The following is a 13,752-nucleotide window of genomic DNA, read 5'->3' on the forward strand; positions in this document are numbered from 1 at the left end:
GAGAATTGGTAAGATGTGCCCTCTCCTCAATTTTGACACTGGAGGGCAATGTTGACACACAAAACCCCCTGGCCTATGGATGAGGGTGGGGTAGGGAATAAGTCAATTCTAAACAGATATTGTCTAATTTTGGAAGAGTGATAACTGCTTAATATTTCTGTAATTGTTCCCTGAAAATCTCTCCAGAAAATTCCACATCTCAGGAAGCTACAATCCTCCCTGTGAAGCAGTGAATTTTTATAAAAGGATGTGTATCATTTCTGGTTTTGTCATCAGAATAACTGTCAAGATAGTTCAAATCTTTGATGGAAATGAAAAAAAAATGTAAAGGGATGTTTTACCAGGTTTGCTGAACATGCAAAAAAGCTTTAAAAAATAACATTAGATATGTACACTAATCCAGAAAATTTTAAGGATAATTGAAAGCAGAGAGTTTTCTCTTTGGACTAATACATAACCGACTAGAAAAAAAACTAATAAAACTTTGCTTTTATACATGATAACTGCAGGGAGATTATTACATGCTCACAAATGGAAAGACTCAACACCACCCACAATGGAGTGATAGAAAGTGAAGATGATGGAATCTTCACAATAAAATAAAATTCTGTGTTAGAAAATTCTTTATAAACTTTGCATGAAACAGAAAAAACATACAGTCATGATTTGTGGTTTTGATGATTAGAAAAAAAATGGATAATAGAAAAAACATGAGCTCTTTTTTGTAATCACAGTTAATATTATAAATGTGCTTATATTTGCTGCAGAAGAAATATCAAGATTCTTTTTTTCTGTTTCTTTTCAGTCTCATTCTGAACTCTAAAGTTTCCCTCCCTCCCTCCCACCCTCCCTCCCTCCTTCCTTCCTTCCTTCCTTCCTTTCTCCCTCCCTCCCTCCCTCCCTCCCTCCCTCCTCCTCTCTCCATTCATCCATCCAACCATCCATCCATCCATCCATCCCTCCATCCATCCTTTCAAAGATTGGTTTATTATATTATAGTCTACACTATGTGTTTCTGGTAACATTTTTAATTACAGTTGTTATTATCATTATTATTGTAACTGTTATTATTTCATTTTTTATGGCTGTCCATCTTGGCGAATAAACTCTGGGCAAGTAACAGGTGATAAAAACACTGCACAAAGTAGCATCTAAAACAAAAAAAAATGATCTTGGTCTGCATTCAGTTCTTTTAGGTTTCTTCAAAAGGTCATTTTAAAGGGAAAAATGTATAAAACACTTGAAGAGAGAAATGAATGCCAATCTCAGCTGGAATCAAACAGTGAAGGAAGTGTATAAAACCTTTCCTGAACTCTGATGTGCTGCTGTTTTCATGTTTTCTAACATGCCTCTTTCAAACGTCCTTAGTTCAAGATTTGTTCCCTTAAATCGCTTTGGAGAAGTGGTAAAATTTTGCAAGTCTTTGTTTTTAATACTCTGATTTAAAGGTTGCTTTCACTTGTCTTAAAACGGAAAAGTTTTAAAGTTAAACCAAGACTGCAAGAAAACTACAAGGGGAATGCACTGGTGGGTTCTTTTATGTCAACCAACATGTAAATCAAGTCACAATTTCCCTCTTTAAAAGAGCTGGCTGGTTTTCCATTTCAGGCTACACCCACCACAACAAAATTTGTGCGCATTCCCGAATCCTTTCTGATCAACTCCCTACCATTCATTACACAGAGCAGAAATGCTTCTGTGGCTAAACTTGGTGTCCTTACTAGCAGTCCTCCACGGTAATTGTTTTCTCCTATTCAACTCCTTTCCATTTTAATTCTTGTATAAAGGAGAGCTCACTGAAACTCTTTCAATTTTAGGTGTCCAATCTGAGGTCCAGTTGGTGGAGTCTGGAGGGGATGTGAGAAGACCTGGAGGGTCCCTCCGTCTCTCCTGCCAAGCCTCTGGATTCACCTTCAGCAGCTATTACATGTACTGGGTGAGACAGGCTCCAGGGAAAGGACTGGAATGGGTGGCAGAGATAGGTACATCCTCATCTCCGATTAACTACTTGGACAAAGTCAAGGGACGTTTCACTATCTCCAGGGACGATTCCCGCAGCCAGCTGTATTTGCAAATGGACAGTCTGAAACTGGAAGACACGGCAGTTTATTACTGTGCTAGAGACACAGTGAGAGGAAGTGAATCTGACGCCAAGCAAGAACCTTCTCATCAGAGCAGCTGTTCAAATTGAATTCCTTACAGAGAGCTAAATTTGTGTAATTGGAGCAGCCAATAAATCTCCATGATGGCAAGTGGAAGTGCAGGACTGGCCTTGGAATAAGCAGTGTGGAACCTGGTTAGCAGTTTGGTAGGAAGAAAAAAAAAATCTATGGTCAGTATTTGAAACTGGGTACTTTAAAAAACTTAAAATTTATTTAAAGGTACAAATATGGACTCATGTCCCACAATTCATCCTTGGTATATTTTGCAGTTCAGTCCTCTTTGATTCCCAGTATTAACAACTCTCCTCGGTTTAATTCATTTGTATATGTTGCTCCTTTTTCATTTTGCCTACATTAATATAATAATAATAATCGTAGTAGTAAAGTTGGAAGGGGCCTTGGAGGTCATCTAGTCCAACCCCCTGCTCAGGCAGGAAACCCTATACCATTTCAGACAAATGGCTGTCCAGTCTCTTCTTAAAAACTTCCAGTGTTGGAGCATTCACCGCTTCTGAAGGCAAGTTGTTCCACTGGTTAATTGTTCTCACTGTCAGGAAGTTTCTCCTTAGTTCTAGGTTGCTTCTCTCCTTGCTTAGTTTCCACCCGTTGCTTCTTGTCCTGCCTTCAGGCCCCTTGGAAAATAGCTTGACTCCCTCTTCTTCCCTTAATCCTGAAGGTCTGGCTGAACCAAGGGAGGTAAACATTGGTCATTGAAAATCACCTCTCCTAGAAGCTCTCTGGGACTGAATATGTTGGACGGTCTTCCTGCCTTGATAGCTTCAGCTACAACTTCATACCAAACAGAAGGGTGTCTTGACTTGGCCTACCTCCCACTAACAACTGGGAGTGAAAACAGATGAAATCCCTCAAGCACCTTGCTTAACAGGGAAATAAAAGTGTGTGTGTGGGGGGGGGATCTGACAGTTTCATCTTGTAGACTTTGTAGTTTTGGATAAAAATCAGCCACAGAAAGTCCACATTGGAAAGCAAGATATACATTTGTTCAAATGTAATCATTTCTACTGTCCTATGTGCTAATAGTTAAACGTGAAAGTTCAGGATAATCTTTCTAAATAGCTAAACAGCCATTCACATTTTGAGGATACGTCTGTATCCCCTCCTCATTTTTCACACTAGGGGGCAATGTTGTCACACGAAACCCCGTGGGTGGGGGTTGGTAGGGAATAAAACAAATCTCATTTATTTATTTATTTTCTATTTTGGAGGCATGATCTTTTTTATGTATATTATTTCCATAATAGTTCACTGAAAATCTCTCTGAAAATTTCACCTCTCCAAGGCTACTGTCCTAACCATGCAATTGAGCAAAATGATTTATCTGGTGTTTGTCACCAGCAAAGCTATAGAATGTATAAAGTAACATTTATAAAGGAAGGGAATATTTATAAAGTTTGATGGACATGCAAAAAAAATGCTGTATACACATACATGGACCTATCCCCATGATGTTAAATGTTAAAATTGAATTGAAGCCAGAGAGTTTTATTTTGGGACTAATGCAGTGGTTCTCAACCTGTGGGTCGGGACCCCATTTGGGGTCGAACGACCATTTCACGGGGGTCGCCAAACAAGGCTTTCCACCATTTTTCCCCCCTTTTCTTTGGCCAGCGCCCCTGGCACCCGGTGATGTATAAGTGGTTGGGGGTCACCATAACATGGGGAACTGTATTATGGGGTCGCGGCATTAGAAAGGTTGAGAACCACTGGACTAATGGAAAGGCAATTAGAAAACGGTCTTTGTTTTTACATATGGTATCTGCAGCTAGACCAGATATGTCAAACACAAGGCCCGGGTGCCGGATGCGGCCCTGAAGTGGTTTCATGTGGCCTGTGAAGCCATCCTGGAAACAGTGAGGGAACGGCCCCCACTGTCTTGGCCTGGCCCAGGCCGGCCAGGAACCAATGTACAATTTTGTGGTGGCCAAATATGCTGAAACACATTCAGTCTTAGCTCCACAAGGACGTCTGGAAACAGTGAGGAACCAGCCCCTGCCATGTCAGTCCCACCTCCTAGGTGCATGCATTCCTTTTGTGAATGGACATGGCCAGCAAATGGCCCTTGCCTACTTCACATATCCGGCTTGATGGGCTCTGGGGGAGGGGTTTTGGCAGGCAGCGGGGCACTCTCCTCACAGTGCCGAGAGGCTGAGCTGGGTGGCGCAACTCCAAAAAGAAATGTCAGGTCGCCCACTCCCAACCTGTCCAGTTTCAGCAGGCAGCAAGGTGCAAAGTTGGTGAGCTCTCCTGGCTCAACCTCCTGGCTCAACCTCTCGGTGCTGTGAGGAGAGCGCCCCACTGCCTGCTGAAATTACACCCACCCAGTAGGCCTTACCCACTCCATCCACACCCATCCAGTAGGCCATATCCACCTTGGCCACACCCACCCACCCACCCCGAGGGAAACCACAATGCTGATGCGACGCTCAATGAAATTGAGTTGACACGCCTGAGCTAGACTATTATATGCTCAGAAATGGAGCATAGTGGAGGACTGTTTAGTGAAGATGACAGGGCTTGGAAAGATGGTTAAACATCTTTTGATTATGTTTGATTAAATATTTTTGATTAGGAAGCCTTTCATAAAAAATCTGTACTCTTTTTTATAAACATAAAGAGTTAATATCCTTAATGTACTTATTTGCTGCACAAGTAGTCAGAAGCTTCTTTTTTTTTCTAGTCCTTTTCATTCTCTCTTTATACACTTTTATCTTTCCCTTTCTTCTTCCTTTTTTTGTTGCTTCTCTTAGTCTTTCTTAGTTTTTTTTTAGTTTTTTTTGTACAACTTTTAATAATGTGTAAAAAATAATAATAAAGGCTTCCCTTGTCCAGTCATTTCTGACTCCAGGGGGCAATGCTCAACTCCATTTCTTAGTCAAGGGAGCCAGCATTGTCCAAAGACATTTCTGCGCTCGTGGGACCAGCATGGCTATATGCCAAAGAGCACGGAACACTGCTAGGTGGGCAGGAGCTGCAGCTAGTAATGGGAGCTCACCCTATCGCACGGCACTTGGGTCTTTAACCCTTATGTATGTATGTATGTATGTATGTATGTATGTATGTATGTATATATATATATTCAATTTTTTTTTCAAAATTTTGTGGCTGACATTTACAGTGTTCACAGTAGTGATGTCTGCCTGCAAAAGATGCTCCTAGAATGGAGTGAAATGCAGAACAGATTGCTTTACATTTGGAAGACTGGATGTTCCACCCAACACACACACACACACGCACACACACACACACAAACACATACACACACACACACACACACATATATATATGCAGTTCTTGACATATATATATATATATAAAAATTCAGTGTGAAGCAGCTGTGTTTTATAAAATATAGAGCAAAAATGAATTGTTTTTTTTAATACAAAGTTATTTATTAGTATTTTTTCAATCTACAGGAAATAAATGACATTTTTATTACAATTGCTATTACCATTATTCTTGCCATTATTATTGTTGTTGTTATCATGGGTCATTGCACAGTCAGCCAGATGTTCAGACTGGATTTGGCATTTTGTCTACCTATCGAATCCTTACCCAGGACCTGGGATAGGCAGATGTGGATGTTTGATGGTATTACAGGTATCGTCACAGGATGGAAGCAGTTCCTAGTAAGGCCGCCTTTTGCAATTGACTAATAGCAAATTTGTCAATGCCAATGGTGTTTAAGTGGTGCTCCAGTTGTTTGGGGATTGCACCCAAGGAGCCTATGACTATTGGTACTACCCTTGCTTGCTTTTGCCACAGTCTTTCTATTTCTATTTGTAGGTCTTTGTATTTTGTTATCTTCTCCAGTTCTTTCTCGTCTATTCTGCTGTCTCCAGGCACTGCCACGTCCACTAGCCAGACTTTTTTGTCTTTCTTATCGACAATTGTTAAGTCTGGGGTGTTATGTTGCAGGTGCTTGTCTGTTTGTTGTTGTTATTATTATTATTATTATTATTATTATTATTATTATTATTATTATTATTATTATTATTATTATTATTATTTCAATGAGTATGGCTACCCATCTTGGTAAATCAACTCTGGGCAACTAACTACTGATGCAAACACAACACAAAGCAACAAAATATCAAGCAGTACAAGTATTTATACAAAGGTCAAATTAAAACCCAATTTAATAAGCAAAGAACTTCCCACAGGCTGAAACCAGTCATTTTCTCTTTGATTTCTCCAACCGAGGCCTCACTTATAAGTTGTGCCTTGTCTCTTGACCTATGCACCATTCTTTTGGGGTTTTTTCAAAAGGCATATTAAAGGGGAAGAAAATGTAAAATCTTTTCTAACCTTAGATGTGCTGCTCTTCTCATGTTCTACCTATAACATGTCTCTTTCAAACATTCTTAGTCCAAGTTCATCACCTGCAACCTTGAATCACTTTTCAGAAGTGGTGACATTGTCCAAGTCTTTCTTTTAATTATTGTTGTTTTAACCATTTAGTCATGGGCAATTCTTGGTGACTTTATAGGCTAGTGCAGTTTACTTTATTCTGCAATGGTTTTAATTATTCTAATGTAATGGCTGTTTTCATTTTTCTTAAAACTGAAAACTTATGTGAAAATCACCACTGTAGGGAATTGTGCAAGGAAATAAGGTGAATGCTCTGACTAGCTCTTTTATCTCAACCAATATGTAAATCGAGTCACAATTTCCCCTTTAAAGGAGCCAATTGCTTTTCCTTTTAAGGCTACACCCCAGCAACACAAAGTTGTGCATTTTCCTCAATTCTATCCTATCAACTCCTCTCAATTCATTACAGGTTGCAAATATGATTCTGTGGCTAAACATGGTGTCCCTACTAGCATTCCTCAGAGGTAATTGTTTCCTTTCTAGGTATTCAGTTGTTTCCATTTTAATTCTTGTATACTGGAGAGTTTATTGATACACCTTTCTTTTTAGGTGTTCAATCTGAGGTCCAGTTGGTGGAGTCTGGAGGGGGTGTGAGAAGACCTGGAGGGTCCCTCCGTCTCTCCTGCCAAGCCTCAGGATTCACCTTCAGCAGCTATTACATGGGCTGGGTGAGACAGACTCCAGGGAAAGGACTGGAGTGGGTTGCAAGGATAGGTACATCCTCATCTCCAATTAGCTACTCAGACAAAGTCAAGGGACGCTTCACCATCTCTAGGGATGATTCCCGGAGCCAGCTGTATCTGCAAATGAACAATCTGAAACCAGAGGACACAGCTGTCTATTACTGTGCAAGAGAGTCACAGTGAGAGGAAGTGAATCTGACACCAAGCAAGAACCTTCTCATCCGAGCAGCTGTACAAATTGAATTTCTTACAGAAATCTAAATTTGTATAATTGGAGCAGCCAATAAATCTCTATGAGGGCAAGTGGAAGCTCAGAACTGATCTTAGAATAAGAAGTGTGGAATCTAGTTAGCAATTTGGTAGGGAGAAACGAAACCATCTATGGTCAGTATTTGACACTGGGTACTTTTAAAAATGTTAAAATTCATTTAAGGTAGGAATAGAATAGAGCTGGAAGGTACCTTGGAGGTCTTCTAGTCTAGCCCTCTGCTCAAGCAGGAGAACCTATGCCATTGAAGACAAGGGACTGTCCAGTCTCTTCTTAAAAATCTCCAGTGATGGAGTGTCCACGGTTTCTGGAGGCTGTAGTGACCAAACTAGTAGATCAGCCAAATTCAGTGGACATAGTATACCTAGATTTCAGTAAGGCATTCAACAAAGTAGACCACAACCTACTCCTTGATAAGCTAGGAAAAGGTGGAACATCACCACCAGATGGATCTGTTGCTGGCTGACAAACCATATTCAATGAGTAGTCCTCAATGGCACTACATCCACATGGAGAGAAGTAACTAGTGTGGTACCACAGGGTTCTGTCTTAGTCCCAATACTCATATCTTCATAAATTACTTAGATGAGGGAAATGAAGGGGAACTCATCAAATTTGCAGATGACACCAAACTGGCAGAAGACAAACTCGGGATCCAAAAAGATCTTAACAAAGTTGAACAATGGGCCCTATCCAGTAAAATGAGTTTCAATGTGGAAAAAAGCAAAGTCTTACATTTAGGCAGGAAAAACCAAAGGTTCAAATACAGACTGGGCGGGACCTGGCTTAAAAATAGTAGCTGTGAGAGGGACCTTGGAGTCCTAGTGGACGATCACTTGACTATGAGTCAGCAGTGTGCAGCAACAACCAAAATAGCTAATACAATCCTGGGTTGTATAAACAGAGTCATAGAATCAAGATTAGTATTAGTACTACTTTATAAAACTTTAGTAAGACCACACCTGGAATATTGCAGCCAATTTTGGTCACCATAGCACAAGAAAGATGTTGAGATAGTGTAAAAAATTCAGAGAAGAGCAACTAAGATGATCAAAGACTAAAACATACGAAGAACGGCTATGGGACTTGGGTATGGCTAGTCTAAAGAAAAGAAGAAATCGGGGAGACATGAAATATTCTATTCTAAGGACTATGGACAAGGTATATTTGGTTAGAGCATCTGGTTTAATGAATAGAATAGAATAGAATAGAATAGAATAGAATAGAATAGAATAGAGTTGGAAGGGACCTGAAGGTCTTTTAGTCCACCCCCTGCTAAGTCAAATGAAGTGATAAGAAGTGATCAAAAGGCGTCCAGTGTACATAGAGATGGAATTGAACTTAGGAACAATTTTACCAGGGACAAACTTTAAAGCTCGTTTATGTTATTCTGTGTAGGACTTTTTCCCATCTGCACACTCCCATGGGACAAACAATTTTTTTTTACTGTCTTTATCTCAGCCTATCTCTATGAATGAGACAGATGTGAGTTGTCCTCAGCAATAGTGGGGTTAAAGTAGTATTTTCTTTTTTATTTCAAATTCTGCAAAGAAAAACTCCAGGGTGTTCACTTGGACATGGCCATCCATTACTTTGGAGAAAGGTCTGGAAGGATCCAATCTGGGACACCTATATTTGCCTTCATTTGCAAAAGTTTGGCAACTGAGCACAACTCTTGACAAAGGTCTTAGAGACAGAAATGGCAGGGACAGTTGAGACAAGAAATGGAGTCCAGGAGAATGTCAATGAAGATTCTCAGTCATCCAATTAGACTTCTCAGGATGTTGAGTCATGGCATCTGGACTTCTTTTCGTTTCGGCTTAAAACCTTTCACTGCTTCTTCATGTCCAAGTGCCATAACTCATCTTCCAGGAGACAGGATTGTCTTCCTGAATCAAGGACGAATGGATAACATATTCCTGGAATTATCACGAAAGGCCCTCAATCTCCACATGAAAACCATTTTGGACCTTCAAAATATTCTGAGTTATTTCTTCCCCAGTACTTTATTTTGAATGTTAGAGGAAGCTGTATTTTCAACACTTGGGTAAAGAGCTGCTAACATTATATAGAAGGGTTACCCTTTTTATTATAATCACTATGTAAATTCAGGGAAGGCTTCCTGTTTAAAAGTCTTTGCCCAAAAATCTCCAGAAAAAGCTACACCCTCTGTCATTTGGAACATTTTGCAGGCAACAACCATATTGCTTCCGCAGAAATGAATAGTAATATTATACTTCTACTGCAGTTAGTTTTCAGCTCATCTCTGTTACCAGGTGATGTTTTCTTCTCTCTCCCTCCCTCCCTCTCTCTCTCTCTCTCTCCCTCCCTCCCTCCCTCCCTCTCTCTCTAGACTGTATGTGCATGCATACACATACAGTCTAAAGATCAATGAATCTAACAATACTTATTGTTTCCCAGATATTAAATGCAGTGGTCAGCTGGAACAATCTGGAAGTTATGTGAAAAGACCCGGAGAGTCCCTCTCTCTTTCCTGCCAAGGCTCTGGATTTAACTTTGGAAGCTCTGGCATGCATTGGGTGAGACAAGCTCCAGGAAAAGGACTGGAATGGATTGCAGTTATTTGGTACGATGCCAGTAAGCAATTCTATGCAGAATCTGTCAAGGGACGCTTCACCATCTCCAGGGACAATGCCAAAAGCCAGCTGTATCTGCAGATGAACAGCCTCAAAGCTGAAGACACTGCAGTCTATTACTGTGCTGGAGACACAGTGAGAAGAAGTGAATCTGAAGCCTACCAAGAACTTTCTCCTCCTTTGAGCAGTTCTCCAAATTGATTCAGTCATAGAAGTTTGGATTTATGCACTCCAACAGAGAAGCAGCCCATAAATTTACATCACAGCAAGTGAAACCAAAATTTGATCTTGAATTAATCTGAAAAGAACCTGATTAGCATTTCTCTGGTGGGAAAGAAATAAATTTCTTGGCAATAGAATGAACCGTGTAGTTTTAATTATACCTTTATTTATATCTCAGGAAGGTATATGGCTCACTGGGAAGCTAAGAATTTTCATAAAATAAATTACCATTGGTGTTTGTCACAGACAAGATGTTGAGGTATTTCAAATATTTCCTTGAAATGAAAACAAAATGAAGGGATTTTATTATCATACTCATCTAACATGCAAAACAGGGAAAACCTCGTAAATACAAATCCGGTTCCATATCCTTGATTAGCCAATGAAGACTGATCACCTTCTAGTGCAGGGCTCTTCAAACTTGGCCCTTTTATGACTTGTGGACTTCAACTCCCAGAATTCCTCCACCCACATGCCTGTCTGAAGAATTCTGGGATTTGAAGTCCACAAATCATAAAAGGGCCACATTTGAAGACCCCTGTTCTAGTGGGATGCTTAGGACCCTTTCCTTCTATTCATCTAAATAGTTTGCTGGAAGAAAATGTAAGATGATGAAATTGGCTTGAAGATTCTAGTTTCATCTTTCCTATCTACAAGGTGATCTATCTTCGGGGGGAAAAAAATAACGTGGAATGGAATATTGTCTTTTAGTATCATGGCAGAAGACTGGAAATGAAACTTTAGGGTGAAACTTCTAAATATCCAAACTGCCATTCACATATGGAGGAAACACCTGCACCAAAAGAATCTCCTTGGAGAACAAGGAACATGCTTCACCTCCTCATTTCTGACACTGGGGGGCAATGTTGCTACATGAAATTCCAATTTCTGTGCACCTGGTGGGGGTGGGGAAGGGAATAGAACAAATATGTATATACACACTCAGGGTTAAGACATATCACATTGAGCAGCTGTGTTTTATAAAATATAAAGCAAAATTATATTGTTTTTAGGAATACAAAATTGTTTGTATTTTTCAATCGGCAGAAAATGTTTTTGGTGACATTTTTATTACAATTGCTATTACTATTATTCTTGCCATTAGTATTGGTATTGTTGTTGTTTCAATGTGTATGGTTGCGCATCTTGGCAAATCAACTCTGAGCAACTAACTAGTGATGAAAACACTACACAAAATGACAAAATAGCAACCACAACAAATATTTATACAATTGTCAAATTAAAACCCAATTTAATAAGCAGAGAATATCCTACAGGCTGAAACCGGCCTTTTTCCATTTCTCCAACTGAGGCCTAACTTATAAGTTGTGCCTTGTGTCTTGACCTATGCAGCATTCTTTTATGTTTTTTTTTCTCAAAAAGACCTATTAAGGGGGGGATGTAAAATCTTTTCTAATCTTAGATGAGCTGTTCTTCTCATGTTCTGTCTCTAACATGTCTCCTTCAAAAATTCTCAGTGCACGTTCATAATCTGTAATCTTGAATCACTTTTCATAGGTGATGACATGTTCCAAGTCTTTGTTTTAATTGTTGTTGTTTTAACCATTTAGTCATGTGCAACTCTTGGCGACTTTATAGAATAGTGCAATTTACTTTATTTTGCATTTTTTTAAATTATTTTAACGTAAAGGTTGCTTTCACTTTTCTTAAAACTGAAAAGTTATGTAAAAATCAACATTGTAGGGTATTGGGCAAGGAAACTATAAGGTGAATTCACTGAGGAACACTTTTATCTCAACCAATATGTAAATCGAGTCACAATTTCCCCTTTAAAGGAACCAGTTGCTTTTCCTTTTAAGGCTACACCCAGAAACACAAAGTTGTGCATTTTACTGAATTCTATCCTATCAGCTCCTCTCAATACTTTACAGGGTGCAAATATGACTCTGTGGCTAAACATGGTATCCCTATTAGCATTCCTCAGAGGTAATTGTTTCCTCTCTAGGTATTCAGTTTTTAATTCTTGTATACTGGAGAGTTTATTTATACACCTTTCTTTTTAGGAGTGCAGTCTCAAATCCAGTTGGTGGAGTCTGGAGGGGATGTGAGAAGACCTGGAGGGTCCATCCGTCTCTCCTGCCAAGCCTCTGGATTCACCTTCAGCAGCTATTACATGGACTGGGTGAGACAGGCTCCAGGAAAAGGACTGGAATGGGTGGCAGAGATCGGTACATCTTCATCTCCAATACGCTACTCGGACGGAGTCAAGGGACGCTTCACCATCTCCAGGGATGATGCCAAAAGCCAGCTGTATCTGCAAATGAACAATCTGAAAGCTGAAGACACAGCAATCTATTATTGTGTGGGAGACACAGTGAGAGGAAGTGAATCTGACGCCAAGCAAGAACCTTCTCATCAGAGCAGCTGTTCAAATTGAGTTCCTTACAGAGAGCTAAATTGGTATAATTGGAGCAGCCAATAAATCTCCATGATGGCAAGTGGAAGTGCAGGACTGGTCTTGGAATAAGCAGTGTGGAACCTAGTTGACAGTTTGGTAGGGAGAAAAGATACAATCTGTGGTCAGTATTTGAAACTGGGTACTTTTTAAAAAGTTTAAATTTATTTAAAGGTAGAAACATGGATTGATGTCCTACAGAATAGAGGAGAATAACAGAGTTGGAAGGGACCTGGGAGGTCTTCTAGTCCAACCCCCTGCTCAGGCAGGAAACCCTACACCATTTCAGACAAATGGTTGTCCAATCTCTTCTTGAAAACATCCAGTGTTGGAGCATTCACAACTTCTGGAGGCAAGTTGTTCCACTGATTACTTGTTCTAACTGTCAACAAGTTTCTCCTTTGTTCTAGGTTGCTTCTCTCTATGATCAGTTTCTATCCATTGCTTCTTCTCTTGCCCTCAGGGGGTTTGGAGAATAGCTTGACTCCCTCTTCTTTGTGCCAACTTCTTGTGGCAATCTCTGGTTACAATTCATCCTTTTTATGTTTTGCAGTTCTGTCCATTTTTTTTTTCAGTATTGATAACTCTCCTCAGTTTAATTCCATTGTATACAGTATGTTACTCCTTTTTTATTTCTTCTACATTTATACATTAATATGTATTCAGTCTCCTTAATCCAAGCTCTATCCCCTCAACTGGGATGATGAGAGGTAAATATTAGACATTGCAAACCTTCCCTCCTAGAAGCTGTCTGAATATTTTGAAGGGTTTCTTGACTTGGGTTATCTCTCACTAACATCTGGGGGTGAGAACAACTGGAATCCCTAAGCACCTTGCTTTCACGGGGAAATAAAAGTGGGGAAATCTGTCTGCCTTGTCTTATAGATCTGCAGCTTTGGGTATGCAGGCAAATAAAATTATCCCCAGAATGTTCACATTGCAAAGCAAGACATACATTAACTCAAATGAAACCCTTTCAGTTGTCCTATGTACTAATAGTTAACCATGTCTCTCT

The 13,752-nt window shown here is 39.8% G+C and overlaps 1 protein-coding gene and 2 gene segments (V, D, J or C); all 3 read left to right on the top strand.

Annotated features, from left to right (window-relative positions):
• Window positions 1–1,601: 1,601 nt before the first annotated feature.
• On the top strand, window positions 1,602–2,191 carry LOC120303626. The segment is given in 2 exon segments: window positions 1,602–1,736; window positions 1,818–2,191. Coding segments are annotated over 2 exon segments (420 nt in total).
• A 4,700-nt stretch (window positions 2,192–6,891) lies between these two features.
• On the top strand, window positions 6,892–10,300 carry LOC120303627. The gene is made up of 4 exons (XM_039333335.1): window positions 6,892–7,015; window positions 7,101–7,413; window positions 9,657–9,778; window positions 9,924–10,300. The coding sequence occupies exons 1-4, from the start codon at window positions 6,970–6,972 to the stop codon at window positions 10,298–10,300; spliced, it is 858 nt and encodes a 285-aa protein (XP_039189269.1). The 5' UTR covers window positions 6,892–6,969.
• A 1,845-nt stretch (window positions 10,301–12,145) lies between these two features.
• On the top strand, window positions 12,146–12,719 carry LOC120303628. The segment is given in 2 exon segments: window positions 12,146–12,268; window positions 12,346–12,719. Coding segments are annotated over 2 exon segments (420 nt in total).
• Window positions 12,720–13,752: the final 1,033 nt, after the last annotated feature.

This window comes from Crotalus tigris, unplaced genomic scaffold (assembly GCF_016545835.1).
Source record: "Crotalus tigris isolate CLP2741 ecotype Arizona unplaced genomic scaffold, ASM1654583v1 scf7180000024473.799607, whole genome shotgun sequence".
Taxonomy (NCBI): domain Eukaryota; kingdom Metazoa; phylum Chordata; class Lepidosauria; order Squamata; family Viperidae; genus Crotalus; species Crotalus tigris.